This window comes from Sebastes umbrosus, chromosome 13 (assembly GCF_015220745.1).
Source record: "Sebastes umbrosus isolate fSebUmb1 chromosome 13, fSebUmb1.pri, whole genome shotgun sequence".
Classification (NCBI taxonomy): Eukaryota; Metazoa; Chordata; class Actinopteri; order Perciformes; family Sebastidae; genus Sebastes; species Sebastes umbrosus.
Window position 1 is genome coordinate 22,054,552 of NC_051281.1, and position 26,868 is coordinate 22,081,419.

The window sequence follows — 26,868 nt, forward strand, 5'->3', positions numbered from 1 at the left end:
CATACATAAACCAAAACAATAAAATACCCCACTAAATTAATATTTAACTTAGACCGTTTGACTGACTTGAGCACTGGTCTAAAAAAAATGTGCCTGTTGTTTTACTTGTTAGTTTTGTAACATCTCACTTGTTGACAGTCTTCCACTTGCTGAAGATGATGACGCTGTCGCTGTGTGAGCACTGAGCAACGCCCATCCTTTTGCACATGCCGGCACTATACACAAAGGTGAAAGGTCAAGTGTGTGGTGGTGGCTGCCTGACGAATGCATTGAAAGCAAAAGGGGACGGGGCTGCTCAAAGGGGGTTCATTTACAGTATAGAAGCAATGGTAAAAATGAAAATAAATCATTCCTTTAATGGCCCAAAATGTATTATAGTTTCACTTGATAACTACACAAAAAAAAAAGTAATTTAACTACTTGAATCACTATGGAAATATGAATGTGGTTGAACTACCAGCAAGCTACTGCAAAATGAAAAACACTCAAAGAACGAAAATACAACCATATGATTTCATCAAATGGGGGTCTGGGGCCTGGTGTCTGTTTATTTGGTGGCCTGCCCTGTAATATAAAAGTCTAGTTGAAATGCGTATACACCAGGAATACATTCAAAGGAAACATGGGAAGGACCCCTGATTTGTTTTTGTGTTCAACTCTTCGGCTTAACTCCTGTGTTTGTTTAATGCATGTCAGTGCTCTAGATGATAGGATGTAATGTCCTAGACCTCTAACAATTTATCATGATTTATATTTATTTATTTTATTTTTTATCTATTTATTTATCTATTTATTTATTTATATTTATTTTTGTACACTTGTTTTTTTTGAGTGCCCTCTGGGTATTGTCATGGGTGGGGGGTGGGTGGTATATCTATAAGTCCAAACATGTTTGTGCAATGGATTGTCAGAGTTGTATTAACAAAACTCAGAAATAAACTCTTTTAAAAAAAAAAAAAAAAAAAAAAGAACTGCGTATACACATATTCCACACCAGTAGTGTGAGGTTTGGTGGTTCTGCAGAGCTGTAGTGGCTTGCTGCCTCAGTGATGAGGTTATATGGCACGGGTTCTATTTTTGGGATAGGCGGAGTGCTTGGAATTATAGATGGGAACTCCTCTAGTGCATGAAACAGATCAGATGGGATTGCAGCTTTCCAAGACTATGAATCAGCACAGCTCTGCTGGTAAACAGTTAGTTGTCAACTGCTTTAGTGAAATATTACATATGGGTTTGGAGTATTTGGCCAAATCTAGTCTTTACAACTCATGCTCTTTTTTGTAATGGCAGTTAGTAGGTATAGTATTACAACAAACAGACTTATGGGCCCAGAGGCCAAGTGCTGTGGGGCTTGCAAACACTTTTCCACACTTACCTTGGAAGAGGCTTTCCAGTTCTTATTATGCACTGGAGAAAGGTGGAGCCTCGTCCTGTCACGTTTCACACACAGCGAGCTGTGCCCTGCCCACTCCTTTAGCACATGGGATGGATGGGCGGGCCGTCAGAGCGCACAGCCGCTCCGCCTCCAAGGCGTTGTGGAAGGAAGGATCACACAGTGGAAGGAGACTGCATTAAAAAGGCGATAAACAAGCATCTATGTATGTATTTTAGGAAAAAAAAATAATGCGATCGCGCCGGCTATAAGCTTCTATGTATAACAGGATGTTAGTGCTGGAACTGTATTAATGCGTTGTGCGCTCTGGAGCAACGAACACCAACCAGCCAGCGCGTCAAAGAAATCAGAGATCTCTGGGCGACTTGTGTTTACACAGGAGCCATCCAAAGCCACGTTTTAGCACGCTTTGGTTGGGACAGTACAGTACGGGACTTGTTTGGCATTTTGAGTCACTGCCCATGCAAACAGTGGAAGCTGCGAATACATGCCCATATAAGTGAATTTGAAGGAAAAACTGTCCATCTAAGAGAGATTGTTGGGGTATCATGGAGCGTCGCAGCTGATCGACAGGGTGAGCACATGTTGTGCATTTAGCAAAATCGTGAACTTTGCAGACATGGAAAGTGTTGTAAACTAACCACAACTGCTTTGGTTTGCAGGGAATGCTCCATCGGCATTGAAAGTAGTCTTTTATAGTCGCCGCATCGCTGTCAACGAGAACGGAAAAGTGTCTGCTCGGGTTCGACATGGAGAGTCCGGATGAGAGAGAGAGCAGCAGCAGCAGCAGCCCTCCGAGGTTCGCTCTGACGTACATCGGCTGGTCGTCGCTCGACAGGCGGACCACGCTGCCCATGCTGCCGTGGCTGGTGGCTGAGATAAGGAGAAAGAGCGAGAGAGGCGACTGCGGCCCCGTGGTGCAGCCGAGAGACGTCCAGCTGGTCCTCAACACACCCTTCGTCCGATGCGTCCCATCCAGCAGCAACAACTCCTCTGTTTTTATATTCGAGCACAAAGCGCAGCTCATCTCGCGCTTCATACACAACAGCAATGACCTCTCCTATTTCGCCTATCTCATGCGAGGGCAGCCAGACAACCCGGAGTCCGAGATGTCCTGTCACGTCTTCAAGGCCTGCGACCCCAACCAGGTAGGCCTGTCCTGTCCTGTCCTGTCCTGTCCAACTATAGTGTCCTAAAAGACTTCCTTTCACGTGACACAACAGCAGGAAGAGAGAATAAGCGCACCTGGTAGCATTGTTAAAGAACAAAAGACTGAGAAAATAGGTCCAAAGATAATTAGGGGATCAGTAGTGTAAACACTCAAATAATACATATTATTACTGGAGTATTACTATAGGCACTTAAGAAGTGAGTAGTCCAGTTTAAACAATCTGTCCTTGTAATCTTTTCATGATATTCCAAGTAAGGATGCACCGATATACCGGATATCGGCCGATACTGATTCAAATAGCTGGATCGGATATTGGTGACAATGGGGCAGATCTATTCAATTCAATTGTATGTTTATATACCATATACATTATATACATTATATACTGGAATTTAAATTCCTGTCATTGTTATCTTTTCATGATATTCCAATTAAGGATGCACCGATATCGGCCGATACTGATTCAAATAGCTGGATTGGATATTAGTGACAATGGGGCAGATCTATTCAATTCAATTATATGTTTATATACTATATACATTATATACTGGAATTTAAATTCCTGTTTAAGTTTTGACCAATTTGCATTAAAAGGGTTTACACTTGAATTGTAATTCCTGTTAACTTTGAATATTTTTTTCCCCCAAGTTGCTGGTGTACGGTTTATTATTTTAATAATATATAACAACTCAGTAAATTTAATAGGGGTGACCCGAATGCTTCGGAGCTTCGACCATTGCCATGGCAATCAACCTCCAAATAAATATTCGAATGCTTCCTGTTATATCTCTGCTCAGCGCGTTCTCTTTATTTACCTTTTCTGCCCTGGTATACCCATAATGCATTTAAACATTCTAACAGTGGCCTGTTAACCCTTGACATGACACTTCCTGTTTTTGTTGTATAGTATAGTAAGTGTGTAATAAGTAAAGGATAATGAACAGCGAGCCGGTCAAAGGGTCTTGCATCGCCCTGAAGGGGTTTATTTCACAACAATGACCGGCTCGCTGTACATTATCCTGCTTATTACAACAGCTACTTACTAAGAACTACTACTATTTTGACACAAAAATGGTCCGCCAGAGTCCGACATCAGAACTGCGCCCATAGCAACGGTCTGTTATACATAACAACGGTCTGCTATAAAGAAATAACAGACCATACACATACAGCTTATTAATTAAACACTGGTATCGGATCTGTACTCTGTATCGGACGACACACAAAGCCCAGGTATTGCTATCGGTATTTAGACTGAAAAAGTCGCATCGGTGCATCTCTAATTCCAATGAGAGTATAATGTAAAAGTCCTGAGGGTCCTTAACTGTAAATATACTATGCTGTCAGGATGTACAGTGAGGCCCACCTGTTATGATGGACTGAATCTAGCTCCAAGTGTAAACACAAGACAAAGGAATCTCCTGCAAAAGCCTGATTTGAAATCTCCTTTAGGTGACAACTGTGTCATTTAATCTCAAACACAGAGTGGATTAGTGGTCAATGGTCCCAAACATGTTTGCTTTGGTATTAAGTATTTAGGCCAAGCGGTCGCTGGGAATGATAAACAGAAGCACCCTGGATTTTTTTTTTTTTGGCATAGTTAATCCATCTCTGTGCTTTCCTCTTCAGGGGATCAGACATCTCTCCACTGGTGACTGGTGTAGTAGTGTGACAACAACTGAATAGGCACAATATCGAGTCAGCACAATTACATGCTGATCAGCATGCCACTCTTGAGTAATAAACCGAAATGTGGTAAACAGTGCAAAATCAGGAAGGTGGGAGTCAGTGTGTTGTCATGTTTTTTTGGTCTTTGCTGAAATGCAGTTTAGGTCATAGTGTGTTATGTGTAAGGCACTGCACTCGAGAGCTTGCCCCAGCGTCACCGATGTGTTTGTTCGCGTGTGAGTGAGAGTTTGTGGTAGTGAATTAGAAAGTGCTTAATACATGTTTTTTTTTTGTGGGTGTTTATATATGAATCATGTGCTTTGGGGGTTGTGCCAACATGATTATTCACCTGCTGTAAGACAAGCTGAAGTCTTGTCCATGTTGTTTTTGTTTCCTCAGTGCTTCACAAATAATGTTCCTAAACAGATATGCTCACGTTTTTGCATTGATCTCAAATGCGCCTGCTGCGTTGGATCATGTTTCCTGTGGTATGTATGTGCAGGGCTCGGGCAGGCTGTTTGTCTGCTGCTGAAAGCTGAGAGTAGAAGATGGCAACACACACTTTCGAGGTGTCTGGCCTCTCCTACTGGCATCCAAATGTTTGCAGCAGTCAGAAAGGCATCTTGAACATACGTCATTCAGCATGTATTACGTAACAAAAAACTGGTTTGGCAGCCAACAAGCCAGGAGCATGTGGAATGCACGGGTTAATCTACCAGTAAACTGCTGCCATGTACAACAACAAACTGTTGCGCTCATTTTTGTTAATGATTTTATTATTTCCCATATTTCCTCTTTATACTACAGGAATTCTATCTGTCCCAACTGAGTTTGAAGATAACTCTTTGCCTCGTTTTTAAAAGGCATGCATGGTTTTTAAGATTTATTCTTAGCCGTAGACACGACACGGGTACATTGTGCAAAGCCTGAGGAAAGACCCCTGGCATCGACCAATATGATGTGAAAGGTTAAAATGAAATGACGCTCATGATGTCTTGAAGAGCAGCGAAGCTTAGTTGGTTTATTAGATTTTGTGTGTGTTAGTTTGAGAAAAACAAAATCCAGTATTTAACAGGAAGAAATGCTAACAAAGCATAGTTTATATGGGATGTCTCATTGTGTGTGTGTTTCTTTGTTTGAAAGGTTGGTTGCTTAAAGTCAAGTTTGACTTCCTCGACTTGAAATTCAACTTCAGTCCACATGAATGTATTGTAATTATTTTTGCTCCAGTCGTAATAGTTGTGCATAAGGTGCAGCCATTCTGACATTTAAGGTCACTCGGTCAGCTCCGGACTCTTGATTGGTGTATCCATGACAACAGGCTACACATAATATTTCCACTTTAGACTTTAATTGTGACATTTTACTCGGCTCAGAGTTTGGGATGCTCTTTTACATCCTTAGTGAGACTCTCATGACAGCATGCACTAATTTAACACTCGACTCATCTCCATTGTGCAGTTATCAAGCCAGCAATAGACATTCTGAGCCAGCACAGTGTAAACCACAGAGGCCTCTGTGTGTTTTCCACCTCTGCTCTCACTTGGAACTGGACCACAGTGGAATCTTTCACTGGGTGACCCTTTGCTGTCTTTATGGGTGCCCGGTTATCATTCAGTGACATGGAGTGAGCCAACACAAGTGACTTACTTGACTGCGTTTTAAAAGTCTAAATCAACATCTAGGAAACTTCAATACATTTTCTTATTTCTATCTGTGTTATGGAGTAAAACAGACATGGCTTTTTCCTTTCTCTGCTATTGAGAGGTGTTAAAGGGATAGTTTGGGTGCCTTGAAGTGGGGTTGTATGAGGTACTTATCAATTAGTTAGTGTATTACCTACGGTAGATGGCGGTCGGCATGCCCCCAGCTTGGAGAAACAGACAGGCGTTACCGCACGGAAAAAAAGCAATGTACTGCTGTGGACGGGGACGACAACAAAACATATTTTAGCCACCTAAAAGAAAGGCTCACATAAAAAATAAATCAATATCAGTTTAAGTCTACGCTATATTTAGAATATTTTCACTGCTTCACCTTGCCGTTAGACAGTCCTTCCCGGCGGGGAACTGAAGCCGTTGTATCTGTCTATGCTCTTGCCACAGCCGCCAGACACCAGACACAAACACACTGCCTTGATCGGTTAGTGTGTTTGTGTTATAGTGTGACTTTGGTGAATCCAAACTAACCAAAGCCACACGATAACACAAACAAACTAACTGATTGTTAAAGTGTTATTGTTAAAGTAGCTTTGCATGCTTGAAAATAATGCATGCCTTTACCATATGATCACTAAATCCTATAAGAGTCAACTGTTTCCATTGTTTGCAGTTGCGTCTCTTTTTAGCTGTACAGTACATTGGTTTGACAGTGCAAATTAAAGGGTGTATCTATTTAATTGAAGGCACAATGTGAGAGTATACTTGTTCTAATAGAGAACTGACTGCCCCTGATCATTTTTTAAATGAAATATAATTGGTCTGGGTCTGATGTTGTACCGTAATGACATACTCAAGACACACAACGTGGATCTTCCATGGCAAAAATCACATGTTTGATGCAGCAAACGTGTACGGGAGGAAGTAAAGTAAAGTAAAAGTCACTTTATTTCACTGCTGTCTTGATACATTGTGATTTACTTACGATATGAGCTTCTTGGCTGATGTTAAGGTGACATAAGAGCCCTTGTCTTGCTTTGTTTTGAGTTGGGACATGAACTTTGTTAAATTGCTGTGGCCAGTTTGTCCTCAGGCAGATGGAAAAGCACTGGCTGGACGTCACAGCCGTAGTGAGAACAGTAAGGTGCCTTTAGAAGCGATCCTTGGGAGAGCTCCAGCCACACAAAGACTGATATGTTTGAAAGCAACAGTATTTATTCAGGTTAACAAGCAACAGAATTCTTTATCAGTTGCCTATATTTCATTAGGTGGATTCTTATTCAACTTTTTTTTTCACCTGGGTTGGATTGAACTGTTGAAAGTTGACATTTAAAGTTTTAATTAAAATGAAGTTCAGCTGTAATTTGGATTTTCTTGTTTTATTTATTTTGAGTAACTTTGCAAGAACTTACATTGATTATTTTTAACATAAAAAGCATGTAATCTTGCATTGCTTCTGTCCTGACATGGGCGTCTTTGTCTGCTTTCATCCTTATCTCGTATTGACACAATGATAACCTAAGATAAGCCTAATTAGGTCTATTGCGGATGGTGTGGGCAAGTTTGTTGGGTCGTCACTGTCTGTTTTTTTTTTAAAGAGGACCTATTATGTTCATTTTCAGGGTGCGTACTTGTATTTGGGGTTTCTACTAGAACATGTATATGCTTTAATGATGAAAAAACGCTTTACTTTTTCTCATACTGGCTGTGCTGCAGCACCTCTTTTCACTCTCTGTCTGAAACACTCTGTTTGAGCTCCTGCCCTCCCCTTCCCAAAAAGCCTAGTCTGCTCTGATTGGTCAGCTTGCCCACTCTGTTGTGATTGGTCAACTGAAACAAACTCTTCGGACTCCGCTTCAGCTCCGCTCCAACTAGCTTTGTGTAGGGGCTTGCCAAACTAGCTGCTGGGCAGGTATTATGCAAATTAGGGCTGACCCAAATGCTTCGAAGCTTCAAGCGTTGCCATGGTAATCGACCTTCAAATCAGTATTCAAATGCTTTGTTTTTTGTTTTTTCTATATATGTAAGTATGTAATAATAAAGTATAAATCCCAAAATAGCCCATGAAATAAGAAATAATCCCACAACATTATTCGTTATTCATATTCAACATTAATTATTAGTTTTTCTCAGACGGATATCGCTGTTTGTTTTGAGTAGAGGTGCGTGTGTGTACAGTAGTGCGGCAACGGCGCTGTCCCGAAGCTTAGAATACCTTTGAATATTTCTTACGGAAGCTTCGAAGCCCAAAAAATGGTAGGGACAGCCCTAATGCAAATGTGTTACTTGGTGACATCACCATGTTACAGTAGAAAAGGCGGGACTTCAAGGCATTTCTGGCAGTTCAGGAGCAGTGTTTGGGGGAGAGTAATTCCCTTTGGCATGGACTTTGGGCTTTGTAACTTTGCAGACCTTTTACAGGCACAAAAACTATATAACACACCAAAGGAAAGGGGAAAAGCACAAAAGCCTAATAGATCCTCTATAACGGTGCCGATAAGGGCAACAGAACTACACATGCCCAAGCTACTGTTTGACCAGATATTATTAGGCCTATTGTAGGGAGGTTTGACATGACATGAGCTGTGCACTGAGGGTGCTCGGGACTCCACCAGCTCAGAGAGGACAATCCTCGTGTTTGTTTTCTCCTAAGCTCTAAAGCTGCTGGTGTTTATGTAGTCAGGCTTTGGATCACAGATATTGTTTGATAAAGCCAGGCAATGATGGGTGAAGGTTAGATGTAAAAACCAGTTTGAAGAACCATCGGAGTGGGAGGCTCTGTCTGAAGAGATATCCAGTGGAAAGCACATGGCTTTCCCTTCCTAACAGCTTTTTTGCCTGTCTGTGCCTGTCTCCACCCAAGGAATGAGCACACTTAATGGCTGTGTGTATTGGGTTGGCTACAAATAATTAATCAGATCAAATGGTGCTGTGGCGTCATCTTACTCATGTATAATCCAGCAGTGCCCTTAAATGTTAAGACGGCGCTGTTATTTCTTTCCTACACAGGCCTGGTTGCGTGACGGATCAGACGGTGCAGCTGTGATTCTCAGCCAACGAAGGCCTCTGAATTACCTTGACCTCATAGTGTCAGCACTGCTTTTGCCAAATCCTTTTTTCCCACAAAGGTAGCCAGTAGGGGTGTAAGAAAATATAGAAAAAAATAAAATATTGCAATATTATGTTTTGTGATACTGTATCGATTCCCAAAAACACTATAGATTTTTAATTAATAGTTTACATGCAAGGATTAACTCAGTCAATACTTAATTTCATTTGCAAAGAGATGCGCCCTCTCAGTGTACTGTATGTGCTCTCTCAAAGTAGTGCTATGATGTTGGATGTTACAGGGACTAAAGGGGAATAATGGAAATGCAGATCCCACTGTTCTGACTGCATAAAACATAACTTTTTATACATATGGTTGTGTGTTCTTTATTCTAGGACAGTTTTCTAAAAATTAGATGAAAAAATTGCAGTATATCCCCTTGCTTACAGTATCGCAATATATCGCGATATATTTAATTGTAACCCCTGTATCATGATACGCATTGTATCGCCAGATTCTTGCCAATACACAGCCCTAGTAGCCAGGGTGATTTCAGATACTGTTTTTTTCACACATGGTAAATTATGGTGACATGTTTCAGGTTATTTTGTGGCTATAACTATGTGTAGATAAAGGTCTCTGCTCCCTGAAGTTTGCTGTTGTCTCAAAATATGCTTTGAAAGTTTTCAAGGATTTCCAGAAAAATAAACCAGACAAACTGTTACAAAAATCAATTGCACAGGTCAGTTCTGTTGGGAGTGAACAGATGGCTGAGTATGTATGACCAACCACCCACCACCTGCCCTCTTCCTCGTCTCCAACACAGCCCTGTGTCACCAGCTACGCACAGCTCAACCCTTGGAAAGGCAGGCACTTTAAAATAGCTCACGTAGCCACAGCGGCAATATGGCAGACAAGTATTTGATCTCTTGTGTCTCACACATGATCTGGCCTCCATGAAAAGCAGGATGGACTTTTATTTTATTTATAATCCTTTCCTGTTTTCCCTGCCCTCCCGCTTCTACCCTGTTGTTCTGGTCACACCTCTGATGTAAGACTGATTTTGTTACATAACTTCCCTCCATAGTCTACATAATAAATATATTTGCTCAGCAGGCAACGCTTATCAGACAGCCACTGTTTGTTTTAGCGCTCGTTGTTGTCTTAAACGTGGTATTTGTCTGACCTTGGCTGGTTCTAGGCACTCTTGCTTTTTAGAGAGCTGGAACTCATAGGCTGTCAGTCCTGTTGGGTCTGCTAAAATGATTGTGATCTCAACTGTAAAGGTGTCATTCATGACTGAATGATGGACTGGCTTTACATTCACAAGTATTGCTCAAGAGTGTGCTTTGAAACACTTAAATTTTTCTGTCTTGACTTGTTTGTTTCTTTTTTTTTTCCTGGATGGAAGTTACCAAAACAGATTTCCTGCTTGCTGTAGGAGTCAAACAAGTGCAGAAACAGGCTCAGTGACCTTCAAGTCTCTGATTCCTTCCAGCTCTTTGTTTTGTCTTCTGTCCTATGGAGTGTGGGCATTTCCTGTCTCCTCGCCTACTTCTGCTACCCATGTAGTGTTTGGTCTGTCCGTTGTTGACTGGCCTGAGTTAGTTCAAATCTTGTGCTGATATTTGTTTTTAGCCTTGAGTTATTTAAAGTCGCAACATGAAGTCAGGTCATATTATTTGTTAATCAAAACAAGTTCTTGGGTGAACTGCAACTGACGGACTTGTGACATGTTCTGTGTTGACTGCTGTTTGTGCATTGAGTCTACATGTATGTCCAAAAACATCTGCATTGTTATGATGATGAACTATTATGCTCATTTTCAGGTGCATACTTGTATTTTGGGTTTCTGACATGTTTACATGCTTTAATGTTCAAAAAACGCTTTATTTTTCTCATACCGGCTGTGCTGCAGCACCTCTTTTCACCCTCTGTCTGAAACGCTCTGTTTGAGATCCTGCCCCCCCCTCCCAAAAAGCCCAGTCTGCTCTGATTGGTCAGCTGGCCCACTCTGTTGTGATTGATCAACCGAACCAAACTCTTTGGACTCCACTCTAATTAACTTTGTTTGAGGGCGTGCCAAACTAGCTGCTAGGCAGGTATCAGGCAAATGTGTTACTTAGTGACATCACCACGTTGCGGGGAAAAAGGAGGGACTTCAAGCGAGGTGTTTCAGGCAGTTCAGGAGCAGTGTTTCTGTGGGGGAGAGTAAATCCCTTTGGCTTTAGGCTATGTAACTTTGCAGACCTTTTACATGCACAAAAAATATATATAACACACTAAAGGAAAGGGTAAAAGCACAAAAGCATAATAGGTCCCCTTTAGTATTCTAGAAACTTGAAACAAGTCCGTCTTTCGAGGTAATACGGTTATTGCAATTGATGTTATTGTGTCTGTCTCAGCTGTGTTGCTGATTTATTCTCATGTTGTTCAGTTGTTTAGGAAGAGCTGCTGAGAAAACCTCCTCCGGCGTTTGGTTCCAGTTCACTTCCCTTTCTCTTTTGTTATGGTTTTCCTCGTTAATGTTTTCCTGTTCATCATATCCCTTCGTTCCACTCTCCTTTCTTACAGGTCCCCGAGGTGGTCAGCAGTATTCGCCAAGTGTCCAAATCAGCTCTAAAGGAAGACGCCAAGCCAAAACAGGAAGCAGAAGAGGCCTTCTACAACTCCCAGAAGTTTGAAGTGCTTTACTGTGGCAAGGTAGAAAATTAATGTGCTCCTCAAATCTGAAGAGTTTTCATTGAATTAAGAAATTGTATTAATGCTGCTGAATTAAAAAAAATATATATCAAAAAAAAATCCAGGTGACGGTTCTGCACAAAAAGGCTCCAGCCACCCTCATCGATGACTGCATCGAAAAGTTTCATCAGCACGAGGTCGAGCGCAAGCGCCTGCGACTGCTCAACGGCCAGCGAGGGTCCACGGACACTGCCCCGGTGGAGTTCCTCATTGGGGAAGATGGAGACCCACTCTCTTCCGTTCTGAATCAGAGTATAGGAAACCCCCAAAGCCCTGGCGTGGAAGACATGACTGGAGGTAAGAGCCTCATGCAGACTGAGGATAAGCATTAGCTGTTTTATCGAAATAACCTGTGTGCACACAACTACAGTAAGAACAACGTGTCAAATCTGCAGATTTACCGCATGAAATCCTTTGTATGTTTGGAAACAATGGGTCCTTCATTTTATAAGCAGACTTATCATTTCATGCCAGCTGTAGCAGGCTGGCTAATAGGGCTGTCACTTTTTCAGAAAAGTTCAAATTTGAACAAACATGTAATTTGTTTGAGTTAATTTGAACGCAACCCGTATAGCATAATGCGTGAGATTGTGATGCAATGAGCTGTGACACAGACGCATGTGTGGCCAGCAATGTCCATGTCGGTGGTCAGAGAGTGTCTCACCCTTCAGTGTAGTTTGCAACTGCACTATGTGTCTTGAGAAGGCACTCCTTCCTGGTGCTTCCACTGCCTCACTTTGGTGGCAAGAAGGCAAGCAGCATTCATTTAGTCAACTACAGTGTAGGACCCATACGTCCACACACTGTTTCTCAGACGCTTCCGTGTCGTGATTATCCGATCAGCGCAGCTTTGCTATAGTCCTCCTCCATTTTTATTAATTGGCTTAGTTTACGGATAGGTCAGCAGTGTCACTCAAGAAGTCAGCATCCTCACCAGTTGATCGTTCATGTAGAAGATGTACAGTAATGCTAAATAAAGAAACAGCATTTTTATTGTATTGCAGTGTGGAGCTACTTATTATATATTATAATATTATTACACTGCTTTGTGAATACTCGATTCTGATTGGTCAATCACAGCGGTGTTACGGTCTGTTATTTCTTCATAGCAGACCGTTGCTATGTATAACAGACTGTTGCTATGGACGCAGTTCTGATGTTGAACTCTGGCGGACCATTTTTGTGTCATATTATTGATTTCTTAAGTAGCCGTGTAATAAGCGGGATAATGTACAGCTAGCAGGTCATTGTTGTGAAATAAACCCCTTCAGGGCGATGCTTGGCGTCGGGGGGTGACGCATCGCCTTGTTGGGTTTATTTCACAAGAATGACCGGCTAGCTGTACATCCCTTACGTATTATTGTTATTATATTGTGTAATATCATATTTTAGAATGTAAGTATGATAAGGGGAAATGTAAGATTAGATGATGATTTGGTTAAAGCTGGGGTTTGTAATCTTAAAAACTAGCAAGAGTACGCTAGATTAAAATAATTAGTCAACTGAAAAACCCAGCCCAGTTTTGCCAACTCTTTTTCGATTAGAGTAGCTGGCAACACTAGCTCCAAAAGTCCCTAAATCTAGCGAGAAAGTCGCCAAGTCACTGATAGTCCATCCCTTCAGGCCTCCCTCCAAAGCCACTCCCACAAAATTATCATAATAAATGTAAACTAAGAACATGGCAGGTAGGTAACTTATCCAATCATTATATTCGGGCCAAGTGAAATGATTGGACGAACTTGTTACAGTCCTGTGACAGCCACAGATACCAGATTTGTATTTCTTTTTTTTGTCTGAGCATTTGTTTTATTGATTGCCATCAGAATGTAATGAAAATTTAAACAAATATACCAACACATTTTTTTGGAGAACATTACCAACCCTAGCTTTAAACTGGATAACACTGTTAAACTTGTCTGATTGGTCCTGTGGTGGCCCTGTATGCCAATACGAATAGTGGCAAAAAAGTGCCAGGTATGTTAACCCAAGTGTATCTTTGCTGTATGTGTTTCAGGTAAAGGCCTGCCTAACAGTGCCAGCCAGAGCAGCCTGCGGGGAGCTTTCCCCGAGTGCATCCTGGAGGATTCTGGGTTCGAGGAGCCCCAAGAGTTCCGTGCGCGCTGCAGCAGCCTGGCGGGGGGTATGCAGAGGAAGCCGGGGGAAGGCGTCATCATGGGTCCCACGCGCCGCAGACACTCGAGCGCACCGAACCACGTTCAGCCATCCGATTCAGACAAGAACCGCACCATGCTCTTCCAGGTAGAGGACATTTAATTGTGCTGCTGACTTCCATGAAAAGTAATGATGTCGAAAACCATTTTGCTGATGTCTTGGTTTCACAACGAGTGCAGCGGCTCTGAGGTTTCTTATCTACTCGTCCAGCTTACCGTAGAAGCTCATTCCGTTGGTTGAGCACAGCACCGAGGAGCTTTATCATAACAGAAATGTTCTCTCATTATAAGAGAACTGCTTTGTTGTTGAGTGCTTAGTTTGCACCCAAGTGCCGAGCCAGGAACAAGGGCTCTATTATATTTGAATTACAGTCATTTGTGTGATCGTGCTGTAGATGGACAGTTGTTCTGAGTTGTAGTAATATTTTATACGCTTTGGATTTACTCCAAAATTGTCGTGGATGTTAGGTTTATTGGACTCTGTCAGTGAGATGGATGGATGTTTTGTCTGTCACACCAGAAAACCAAATGCTTGCTTGCTTCACGCCGTTTGTCATTGAAGCCCTCTCTGCGTTTAGTTCTCAGCTTCTTGCTACTGCAAATCATTTTTTATGTGCACGTGGCTGGCAGTTACAACGCACAGACTACTAGCTTGGCCCCGTGTTGCCGCTTCAGTTAAAGAGGCTGTAACTCCTGAGTAGAATTTGTGAGTGCAGCGCGACTCCTGTGTAAACCGCCGCTTTGTGAAAAAGCACGCCGGGCTGCAGAGCGAGCCAGCTGCCTTTCCTCCTCACACACCATGTCCATTTCCTCATGGAGCTAATTTTAAAAACTAGAGCACACAACGCTCAATAATGATACTCCACATAGGCAGTCAATTGTGGGAAAAATCGTTGTTGACCTTGATTTTGAGAGTGCGTGAGCGTGTTTATGTATGTCATTGAACGGGTCTCAGAATAGTCATAGACCTTGTCATCAGTTACTTGACACTGAGATTGTTTGCCTGAAGATATATCCATCATCCACAAACAGTATGAAGATATTATTGTTTTGTGTTTTTATGTATCTGTATGTGCTCTTGCATGAATCTGTGTGACCGTAATATACTTTGGTGATTCACAGGTCGGCCGTTTTGAAGTGAATCTCATAAGTCCAGACAGTAAAACGGTGGTGCTGGAGAAGAACTTCAAAGATATCTCATCATGCTGTCAGGTTGGTTTATTTTTACTTGCTGTATTCACACGAAAAGCCTCTTTTCTGTCTCTGCTGCAGTCCTAGCGATAATTTTTATGCATTTCTTTTCTAGACATCTAATGCGTAACTGCCCATCTTTACAGCACATCAGGCCTTTTATATATCAACTGATGGCAAATGACATCTTTATGAGTGATGTAGAAATATATATTTTTTTTACTGTCCGATGCAATCCCCTTTCTTTAAATGGACATTCTGCATGAAGATAATGCACTGTTTAGTGTGAGCAAAGTTGCCATTTTACTAATTGAATGGAAAATGGTGAGTGGAAAAAGCCATTATGGTGTCAGTGACATGTCAAGTCAAAGTTTATTATAGCCCAATATCACAAAGCATACCGCAAAGGGCTGAACATATAACAAAAACAGCAATGTGAAGCATTAGCAAAACACACAACAAATGTATACAAGTGATGTCAACTACATACAAAGCATTACAAATGGAAAAGTTAGACACACACAATATATACAATATAAACAATAGCAACATTAGCAGAATATACAAAAAATGTACAGTTTTATATAGATAACCGTAATTAGTATTTCAGGCACTAAGTGAGGTTCATAAAACCCTAGCAGGTATATGAGGAGTGGCTAGGGGTGATAAGTAAGTTGGTGCAACTCTGTAATATTTTATGAGTTAAAAGTAGGATCATGAAGTCTGATCTAGCATGTACAGGGAGCCAATGTAATGGAATAAGAACAGGGGTAATATGATCGCATTTTCTAGTTTTGGTTAATATCCTAGCAGCAGTATTTTGCACAAGTTGTAGTTTGCTAATAGTTGATTTAGGTAAACCAGAGAAAAGTGTATTGCAATTATCAAGCCTAGATGAGACAAATGCATGACCAAGCGTTTCAGCATCAGCCGTGTAAAGAATGGGACAAATAGTATGCAGTCTTAGTAATATTATTGATATGACATGTGCTGTTGTATTGCTGGACTGAATACAAAGATCCAAAAGTATGGTCTTCCTGTTGCTGCGATTTATTCTAGTTTCCTATTTGTCTTGAATTTGACGCAGGGTGTCAAGCAGTCCGACCATTTTGGATTCATCTGTCGGGACCCGTCAGAGTCCGGTCCCAGTCAGTACGTGAGCTACGTTTTCCAGTGTGCCAGCGAGTCCCTGGTGAGTCACACAAAACATGTGCATTCAAATTACTTCAGCTTTTGCTCTTAAAGCTGCAGTCAAGTAACTTTTAGCAAATAAGATAAAAAGTATTTTTTTTATAAAACGGTCACTATTTCCTGACAGTAGTGCATGAGACAGATAATCTGTGAACAAATCATGTGCCTCTGTGTCGTCCGGTGCTCCTAATGGCATTTGCAAGATTTCACCGTACGCAAACAAGAACAACCAATCAGAGCCGAGCAGTCTCTGGAGCAGCTGTCAGTCACTGATCACGAAACTCTCAAACTCCGATCAAATGATCAAACTAGGCAGCGCTGATCAAATATGAATCAATATTCTGTTACTGTAATGCCTATTTCTCTCCACATATGTTTTCAGAAACATCTTATAGTGTACTGTTTAGCTGTAAAATGAGAAAGTTTGTGACCCGTCAGCCATGTTGAAAACAGTCGAGCCTTGCAAATGCCATTAGGAGCACTAGGAGGACACAGAGGAACATGATTTTTTCATGAGATTCCGTCTCATGTCAGGATATAGTGACCGTTTTATAAAAACAACTTTACCATATTTGCTCAAAGTTACCAACTGCCGCTTTAACCCAATACTTTTATTGTAATCTGTGTTGTCTTTTGGTGCGTGTGTGTGCTTGTCTCGTGTGTGTCAGGTGGATGAGGTGATGATGACCCTGAAGCAGGCCTTCACTACAGCAGCAGCCTTACAGAGCAACAAGACCCCGGTCCAGCTGTGTGAAGCCTGCCCCATGCACGACCTGCACAAGCTCTGCGAGCGGATTGAAGGTAAACTCAGCCACTCTCTCCGGCTTGACTCATAAATATATTGATGTTAAAGCAGCATAAAAGAGCATTCCTATTTCCTCCTCTGTTTCCAGGTCTCTACCCACCCAGAGCAAAGATAGCCATCCAAAAATATCTCTCCCAGCTGACTGACAATGAGCAGGTCGAGATTTTTGAGCGAGTTCAGGTAAGGTTCGGCTCTGCTGCTTGGAGCCAGCGTGCTTTATTATCTGAAAAATGAGTGACATATTGACAAGTTTTGGTGATTGATTTCTAGAGACAGTTGTTTTTTAACAGATGCTGCATCTGCTGCTTCAAAGTACTGTGTTTTCCATTTTGGGTTTTTTGTGTATCCCCGTCTGCAGAGACTGAAGCCCGGGTCAGACCAAGAGGAGAATGAGCTGGTGATTCTCCATCTGAGACAGCTCTGTGGAACCAAACAGAAGTCCCACCTCCACATCGGAGAGGCCCTGGTAAATACTTAACCCTGGAGATGCTGAAAAGAAAATCATAGTCGGTTATAGATTTGATTTCTGAGATTTTACTTTAAAAGGGGACACATCGTGAAAAACTCACTTTTTCAGCACGTGTGCTCACACATTTGAGTATCTGGAGTGTCACCAACCCACAAACTGTGAAACAAGACAGTTTTTTGTGGGCTGCCTAGATCAGAAAACATGTGATTCAGTTGCCAATCAGATTTGGCTGAACTGAAGACACATTTTCACTAAAAGCTAAATCGAAGGTTGTATGTGAATGCCTAAAACGTTTCCAAGGGCCTTTAACATCTTTGAAATGTGAGGAAAGTCAATTTAGAGCATAAAAGTTAATGAAAATTATTGGATTTCTTTGCAAAATAGCACAGAATTGAATGTGTCTCAGCCCTCTGGACCTCTCTGTCTACAGGAAATTCTTATTCTCAGGTTTTCTTTTGGATTTTTGTGTTTTAATAGCAGCAGTTTTGAATAGACAAGGCCACAGAAAAAAAAAATAAAGAATAAAAAAAAACAGTTAAAGTCCTTGAATTCCAACAAAAAACTCAAACAGGGTTTTCTATCAGTGATGCAACTTTTCTGTGAGTGATTTTAAGGTTGTATAGATAGATAGATAGATTTTATTGATCCCAAATTGGGAAATTGTTGTGTTACAGCAGCAGGTTATCCAAGCAATGTACAGGAACAGTACATAAAATGTACATGGCAACACTAAAGAAATATATCCAAAAAAATCTAAAATATAAAGAACCTGACCTGACTACTACAACCAGCATAAAAAAATTCTAAAAAATAAAAACATATAATAACCCTCTATATACATTAGCAAGTGTGCAATAACAAACTATATACTGTATATTAACAAAGTGTGCAGTGTTTTGTTCTTTAATAAAAAAATAAATAAAATAATAATAATAATTGAGGTAGTAAATGTGCAAATTTAGCTGTGCAAAATGATTACAGGACTAAAACAGAATGGAGACTGGTTGAGACAGAAACTATAGAGTTATGAGTTCTCTGTTAGACAGAGGTGAGATGTTGTAGAGAGTTATTGCTTTAGGAATGTGTCTAGAATGTGTTAGGATTTCTGTTCCCTGTGATGGCTGTTATTGCTGCTAAAAGCTCACTTTTTCCGCTCTTTACTGCTCTCTTAAAAGTAAATCACTTCCCATATAAAAGTATAATGTCCCTACAAAAGACCTGATCTGGTTATCAATTGAATCACTGTTACATCCAATGAGTTGCTGCAGGGAAAGCATGCCATTAAAGTACGAGGGGGTTGTGGATTATTACTTTAGCATGATCTACCCTGAGTGCCTGTATGTTAAATAGTATCATTCAAATGGCAGAACACCAACAACAGATCCAGTATTATTCTTGGCCTTGTGGTTTGCTACTGCATGCTTACAGAGTTGTGTTTACTGAAAGGCTCACAGTGAAAATCACATTTTATTAATTATTTCTGTGATTGTTTTTTTTCCTCTCTGCTCCCGTTGTTATATCGTCTGACAGAATGCAGCAAACAGCTCATCAGCAGGAGACGGCTCAGCCACCAGCAGTCGCTTCAAACTCGATGCTCTCAAGAATAAAGCACGCACCTCCCTCACCAACTCCCTGGAGAACATCTTTGCAAGGGTGGGTCACAAGAGAGGGTCTTTTTATAACACATTTTCTTTTCTGCCCCCGCCTCTATCTTGATTTAATATCCTGCTTTTATTCTATCTACCATTTTTTTTTTTATGCCTCCAATCTACGACAGCCGTGGTCGGAGGCATTATGTTTTTGGGTTGTCCGTACCATTCTCGTGAACGCGTTATCTCAGGCACAAATATCCACTTGAACTCAAGGATGAACTGATTCGATTTTAGTGGTCAAAAGTCACTGTGACCTCACAAAACACCTTTTTGGCCATAACTCAAGAATTAATTTGCTAATTATTACAATTTTATAAGATAAAAAAGATGAAGTTATGACATTTTGGACAGACATGGATGTAAACTGCAGCTTGACTGGTTTGGCGGAGGCATACAACCGCGAGGCGGTAATTCCGGTTCTCGTTTTTCTAAATTTAATCTTCGTCTCTGTCTCTTGTTTCTCCACCCCAGACAGACTGTAGCCACTGTGCTGTGTACCTTTATGTGTCTCTCTGGTCTCTCTTTGTATCAGTTGCTGTTTGTGTGTCACAGCCATCCAGGGGATTTGGATTGACCCATATCTGCCAGTGAGACAGTAGAATAATTCCTTAGTAGAGGGATCCAGGCAATCTGAGACCACTGCTGCCATCTGTTATTGTCTCAGAGACTTAACTGAACAATGACACTGTTGATGTTATCAAGTCATAAATATTAGTTGTTTTTATTTCTTGCCATTTCTGATTTTCTGATTTATCGTTGCTCGATATTTTACTACCTTCTTGTCAATACCAACTGCACTTTTTGTCATGAGCAATTGACGTAAACATGTTTTTATTTATGTATTTGTTATTTCAGAACTTGTTTCATATTGTACAATCACTTCTGTCACCAGGGTGCCAGCCGGATGCGGGGCCGCTTGGGAAGCATGGGAAGCATCAGCAGTTTTGAAAGGGTAAGTGTCCTTGAGGGGGAACACGAGAATTCCCAGAACTTCACTCGAGGGACTTTGGGAATTCTCACTTTTTACCCCGTGGCTTTTAAAAGCATGTTATATTCCATCTCTGTCCTCAGAAAAGGACAAGTGTGATGGACATGCTTTCACTTTCATCAATGTCAGCAGCTGGAGGCTGCCAACATTTCTTTTCTCACATGGAGATGATGGAGATAATGATGATGATGATTCTGCGTTGCATTATTCCCACATAGTTTCATGATGCAGCTGTCAAAAAACCAGGGCAGAGCTGTCAGTGAACCATTTGGGGTTGTTGCCTCCACCGTGTCACTGCTGTGCAGAATGTGGAGTGTGTGTGTGAGTTAGTCCATCAGACTCCCCATCAGTCATGAGGGAGTTAAGAGTACACCACCGATTTTAGCATTGCACTCCTGGAACACTGTCAGACTCACAGTGGACAGTTTTAAAGAAAAAGGATCAAAATTGATACAGCAGAACCAGAGATATTGTCTTTTTTTATTCCACGCACACTTCTTCCTCGTCAAAACCTGCGCCAACATTACCCACAATGCAACTACACCGCCAATAGTTCACTCAAAGATTTGAGTGTTTTATGCAGGCCGCAACCTCGGGTTCTGAAAAGTGAAGCCAATTGCGAAAGTGCCTTAAACTTGCATTCTTAATAATAACCAGCAGGGGGCGACTCCTCTGGTTGCAAAAAGAAGTCTGATTGTCTAGAAGTCTATGAGAAAATGACCCTACTTCTCACTTGATTTATTACTTCAGTAAACATTGTAAACATGAGTTTATGGTCTCAATCGCTAGTTTCAAGTCTTCTTCAATACAGCATGATGTTCATTTAGTAACTTATGGTCCCATTTAGAGTCAAATAGACCATAAAGCAGGGTATGCTTTAGGGCGTAGCTACGTTGTGATTGACAGGTCGCTATCACGGAGTTGTCCGGTCTGGGGTTTGTCCGTGTTTTCATCTTACAACTTTAACCCTTTCACAGTGTGTTTTCACTTCTTGAAGATAATTGTAACATTTTGATCACCTAGAAAATGTCTTATTCAGCGTTTGGTTGTACACCCTCTCGTGTCACTTCTGGTTGCAAAAACCAAGATGGCGACGGCCAAAATGCTGAACTCGAGGCTTAAAAACGGCAATGGCTACGTCCACTTCTTATAGAGTGCTCCAGGGTTGACGTATTTTTGTAGGCCAACCAGGAAGTTAGCATCACCCTGGTTCCCTCGACAAAAAACCCAATGGGATTGTTCCATTGGGTTTTGTATTATTGCAGAAAATAAACTCTGTGGCAAACAAATGTTTATGATACTTACACGTTTTATTCAGCGAGATAATCTTCACAAACACCACTTTCATGATTTTTGAAGGGGAAAGCGATGCTGACTCAAGTGACATTACTTAAGGCAATTTATCAGATTTCACATAGCTCGCTCTGGAGCCACAAAAGTCTGACTTTTATTTCACATATATTTTTCACACATATGCAGTAGTTCTCCCCAAGACCTATAAACAGACTTGATGTGTAAAATCGTTGGACTTCCCCATTTAAAGATGTGTTGCTCATAGTATTCAACGCACAGACATATTATATATAGACCCTCTATGCAGCTGTCATATGACTTACTTTGCCTGCTGCATCAATCATGTCATGTCAGATTTACTGGAAATATGAAACACCAAGTGGGGGAAATTATTCACATCAGCCCTCAAGTGGCAGCTCCAAGTGATGGGATTTTATTAAGCCGCTGTATCTCTTACTCTCACTAAATCTACCAACACTGACAGCCAGCGCAGATTTGAAAAAAAACAACCCAAAAAACCCCCATATAAATCAGTCATAGTCACAATGCCACAGACAACCCTACTTCTGTGAGGACCAAGTAATGGGATTTTCATAAGCATCTTTATGAGTATCATTACGATGTCCCTCTGTTGTTGTTCAATGCAAAATGATGTGACATGATTACACATGTGGATATTCTGTATGTACAAGGATCCTATGCTCCTAATAGCATCTGCAAGATTTCACAGACTGGAGGAAAACAACCAATCAGAGCTGAACTGGAGCCTTGTCACCTCTGAGCAGCTGTCAATCACTAGCGAACTCCGATCAAACGGTCAAACTAGGCAGCGCTGATCAAATATGAATCAATATTCTGTTTCTGTAATGCCTGAAAAAGCCTGAAAACAGAGCCATGAGGAGGTGCAGAAGACTAGTTTTCTCTCAGAACACTTGAATAACAATATGATGAAAGGCTATTTTGGAATTTTTGCCCAATGATGCCAAAGACATTCTGCCTACTGCAGGTTTAAGCCAATAAGTAGTCATCTGGGGATTGTGTCAGGATGCCAATGTTGAGCAGGAAATTCAAGTCAGGATGTTCCAGTTGTGCGCCTGCTGAGCCATGCCTGTTCTGGCTTCCTGTTCCTTAGCCCAGCACTACAATACACGGGTGTCTGATCCACTGAGTCACTTTATCTTATCAGTGTTTCCTAAAATCTACAAATCAAAATCAAGCCATTTACCTGACATCTAGCATGATTTACACATGTGCAACACACCTTTTCCAACCTGCATTGTGATCAACAGTGCAAGGACTTTCGAGATAGCAGCAGTAGCTCTATCAGACCCTGCAGGTTTTTTTTCTATGTGCATTGAAAGAAGCAGCACAAATATTGCTGAATTTCACGTCGGATCTCCGAGAGGGAGGGCTGTAAAAGCACGAAGGGAGGAGATTGGAGGGTTATCATGTGGAGTTGAGCCGCTGACGTCCTGCCCACCAATAGTGTGTGAGGCCGTGAGTCACAGGACGTTGTCCATTAGAATACAATAGATATGGGAGTTGTACTGCCAGGCATGAGGCAACGCTGAGTCCAAGAGTGGAAAGTTAAACCTGGAACGAGTCTTGCTGTGGGGTTGCATTGGCTAGGTGAGTGCAGACCTGTAACTTGAGTAATTGAGGTGATGTTTTATTTGGCTTTGGGCTGCGCCTCTGGAATAGAGTTACCAGCCGTGTGTGTGTGGTTTTGAGTTCTAAAGACATTTAGCACGACTTTGACTTTTGCCTGCTTATACTTAGGTTATTGACCTGCGTAGCTTTGCAGAATCATTTAGAGAAATTTGTTATTAGTCACCATTATGTCATTGTTTCACCCTATCACAGTCAGATACACCAGAAAATCCAACCATGCTTATGTATAAAATCTCATAAATGTGCATCACTGCAAACGTTTTTTTCACTTAAGCGCTGACATCTTTGTCATGTTCGATCCTCCACAGCAGGATGAGGAATCCCCCAGTCACTCCCCTCCAGGTTCCCCTCCTCCTTCCCCTAACAACGACGACGTGGAAGCCGGCATGCAGTTCCGTCGGCGTGCCCACACGTTCAGCCATCCACCTGTGAAGAAACGCATCTCCTTCGAGGGCCAGCCGGCCAGCCAGAGCAGACAGGCTCCACTACGCAGACAACAGTCTGTTAACCCTGAACTGCTGCAGAGCAGGTAACCTCCTTCCTAGTTTGAACCAGTGAGAGAAAGGAATGACCAATGCAGAACATGCATCTCTTATTAATGCTGCAGGAGTGGATGTTTTGCACAGAGTGCATTGCACTAAAATGTTTCTACAGCAGTGAGCTCTTGCGTTTTTGTTTGAAGATATGGCTAATGCTTACTTTGCTTAGAAAATCAAAACCTGATGCTTCTCTTTTTAATCAGTTTTACACTGACTAAATATTTAGTCAACCTTTTGATCTACACGCATACAATGTAATCTATTTGCAGCGCTTTGATCAGGCCTAAATCTGCTCCACCTCCTGCTCCGCTATCCTTGAACAATAGCATCACAAGTTTCCTGTCACTGTTTTGATCCCTCATGTGTTCCTCAGTGTTTTTCTCTCACCAGCAGCTCTTTCTTTTGTGTAATGTGTTTTTTTTTTTTTTGTATTTGTGGGCATTTCATGTTTGGCTCGCCCAGTCCCGTAGCTGTCTTGAGAACGCGCAGCGTTTCGGAGAGTGAGTCCACCTTCAGCCTCCCCTCCTCCTTCTCCGCCCCCACTTTCCTGAAAAGCATTTACCAGGGCTCCCTGGGCTCCCTGAGCTCCCTGGCAGACAGTGGGAGCCTCAAGAGGTGAGAGGGGGTGCTCAGACACATCCCCCCTACTTGGACCCAAACACATCGGTCAAGGACAGAGGGGATGAGACGGGTGGGAGGGGCGAGCTGGCCTTTGCTTTGACGGCAGTAGCTGTATACCTGTTGGCTGTCCAAACCTTTTAACACTCAGCTTTTTTGTCCCTGTATCTTGGTACTTTTTTCCTGTCTATCCACAACAATCTTTTTATTGGTAAAAAATACTTTCCAGCTACTCCTTTTTTTCCCATCGTCTCTGCAGCTGGACCCGCCCTCTTCCTGTTTCTCTCAGAAGTAGAAGGGGATGCTGATACACCCCTCTCTTGTTGTATTTGCATGTGAATTTGAAGCTTTTTTTTGCACGGCAAAACTGTATTTAATTTGGATTTATAGCCTTTTATTAACCGCATATAACACTTTTCCACGATGCCTCAGGAACTCTAAGCATCGTGCTGACTCAGCTCCGTGATGTATTTATTTTGAAAGGTTGCTGTTAAAGTTCAGCTGCTCTAATCAATCAGCTAATATAGTATGTTCAAGAAAACAAGACATACCGCTGTGAGTCTCCTCTCTCTCTCTCTCTCTCTCAGCACCACCCTGACACGGTCCGCTAGGTGTCTGGATGGCAGAAAGTAAAGGTTAACATTTCCATTATGAATGAGCTTCAGCGGAGCAGACCTTTTTGTAAAATGACATTTCCACAGGATGTTTGTCTCCTCCGACAGCAGTCCTATCCTCTGAGCACTTAAGTTGACAATGCAGCAAAAGGAGCGCGTCGCCTCTGGGGATGAAAAAAAAAAAAAGCAGATTTAAAAGACAACTTGTTGAAAAGTCTCAACCCGCTAGGTGTTTAAATCTGAATATATGCCAACATAACCACAGTTAGGTTTGCTTTATCTGTTGCACTGTGAGATAACTTAACCTCAGTGCTGTCTTTTATGTGACTTTTACTGTCAGAAAAAACATGATAAGAGGTAATCTGTCAAAGAGGTGATGTGCAGAGCAGCTGTTAGAGTAAACTCATGGTCTCAGCGACATTTGTCTCAATAAAGGCCACTTCCTGTTTTTCACTGTCCACATGATCGGACGGCCGCTTGTGTGCTGACCAAGCTTACTAACTACTGTCGCCATCAAGTGATCCTCAACGAGTAACATGAAAAGCTTGGAGGAAAAATGTAATTTGAACCAGTCATTCATGAAATCTATTCAGTTCTTGAGATTTCATTTTCACATTCGACAGCTTTGCTGTATATTTTATATAAATTAACCATTCACTGTGAATTTTCACTCGCAAAAACGGTTGTCTTACAAACAAACAAAGACAAAAAAACAAATTTATTGGTGCCAAGATGTTTATTTATTTGTACAAATACAATACGTCATATAAAAAATGTATAACATGTAATAACTGGTGCTTATAAACTGCAGTGCAGAATGCACTGATATAAAATAATCCTGTGAATAACAAGACAGACAACAAAAACTGTGAATATGGTTTAGCGACTGCAATATTACAGACAGCTACATTATGATGTTAATGTCACATGTATACACAGTCAACTATTTATTTAAAGAAAACCCAACCTGCAAAAGAATATAGACTTTTTTATTTTTTTATTTCTGTAATAATTTATTGGGAGTAACATCAGGTGTACAGAAACATGCAAATAGAGCACACATGTAAATGATTGTCCCTCCATATTTTGGTATTTTTCCCCCAAAGCTCCCTCCCACCCAACCCTCACCCATTGCCGATGCAAAAAGGATAAAGAACAAAAAATTCAATTAAAAAAAAAAAAAAAAAAAAGGAACAAAAAATGAGATAGAAAGTACACATTGACAGTAATAATAATTATAGGATGAATCCCAAACTACAGATAAAATATGTAGAAATATGTACAAATGGACAAATTACCTGTTAGTGGTCATTTTTGTTTACATAAATCAAACTTTATGATGTCATACAATTTAGCTGATGGAGAGAAATACATCTCATATGCCAGAAGTCCATTAGTCTTGCCCAAATACACTGCGTCCCAAATAAAATTAAAACGTATAGTACAAAAATACAATTAGCCTTAATCAAACGGAAGCACTGTCAGTTGGTCAAAATAAGATAGGAGGGGCTTCCAGGTATAGTAAAATACATTACAATACATTGTCTTTAATTCTGCTGCTATCGTACTAATTACGTTGTGCTGCAGAGTTGGTAATTGCATGGTGCGTCATTATGCATGTCAAAAAATATGGACACAACTTTCCTACTCTACTACATTTCACCCACTTTTTTGCACACCCCATGCTCATATATTTACTTTCCACATATGACCACGCACTTTATTTTTGTTGTTGCAAATTGCAATTACGCCATTTAAAATGGGACCAAGTTCGCTACATTGTCTGCATTGTTGTGTAGGTAGGTGTGAATTTTAAGTTTATGACTGATAAATATGAAACGGTGAACATGGAGCTCTTCAGTACCTCCAGCAGCTCAGTAACCACCTTTTCTTCTCCACTAACAAAAGACACTTCTTTTCCAGAAAAGGAACATACATGCATGCTCCTCCGCTGTGGCTGTTACTGTGGCTGTTGTCATTTTACA

General features: G+C 41.3%; 1 protein-coding gene across 5 annotated transcripts in view; it reads left to right on the plus strand.

The window, feature by feature from the left end:
* The first annotated feature begins 1,485 nt into the window (after window positions 1-1,485).
* The window catches only part of tbc1d4 (TBC1 domain family, member 4), a 38,449-nt gene continuing 13,066 nt past the window's right edge, over window positions 1,486-26,868 (plus strand). For 2 of the 5 annotated variants that reach the window (XM_037789485.1, XM_037789486.1), the window contains exons 1-12: window positions 2,143-2,541; window positions 11,514-11,642; window positions 11,747-11,978; window positions 13,696-13,940; window positions 14,975-15,064; window positions 16,131-16,235; window positions 16,903-17,035; window positions 17,128-17,219; window positions 17,398-17,505; window positions 19,039-19,161; window positions 20,053-20,112; window positions 23,421-23,641. In XM_037789485.1, the coding sequence (XP_037645413.1) occupies window positions 2,143-2,541; window positions 11,514-11,642; window positions 11,747-11,978; window positions 13,696-13,940; window positions 14,975-15,064; window positions 16,131-16,235; window positions 16,903-17,035; window positions 17,128-17,219; window positions 17,398-17,505; window positions 19,039-19,161; window positions 20,053-20,112; window positions 23,421-23,641 (1,937 nt within the window). Of the gene's footprint in view, window positions 1,968-2,055; window positions 2,542-11,513; window positions 11,643-11,746; window positions 11,979-13,695; window positions 13,941-14,974; window positions 15,065-16,130; window positions 16,236-16,902; window positions 17,036-17,127; window positions 17,220-17,397; window positions 17,506-19,038; window positions 19,162-20,052; window positions 20,113-22,977; window positions 23,071-23,420; window positions 23,642-24,113; window positions 24,267-26,868 lie in introns of those variants that run through there. The other 3 variants (XM_037789483.1, XM_037789484.1, XM_037789487.1) reach the window with 3 other exon arrangements.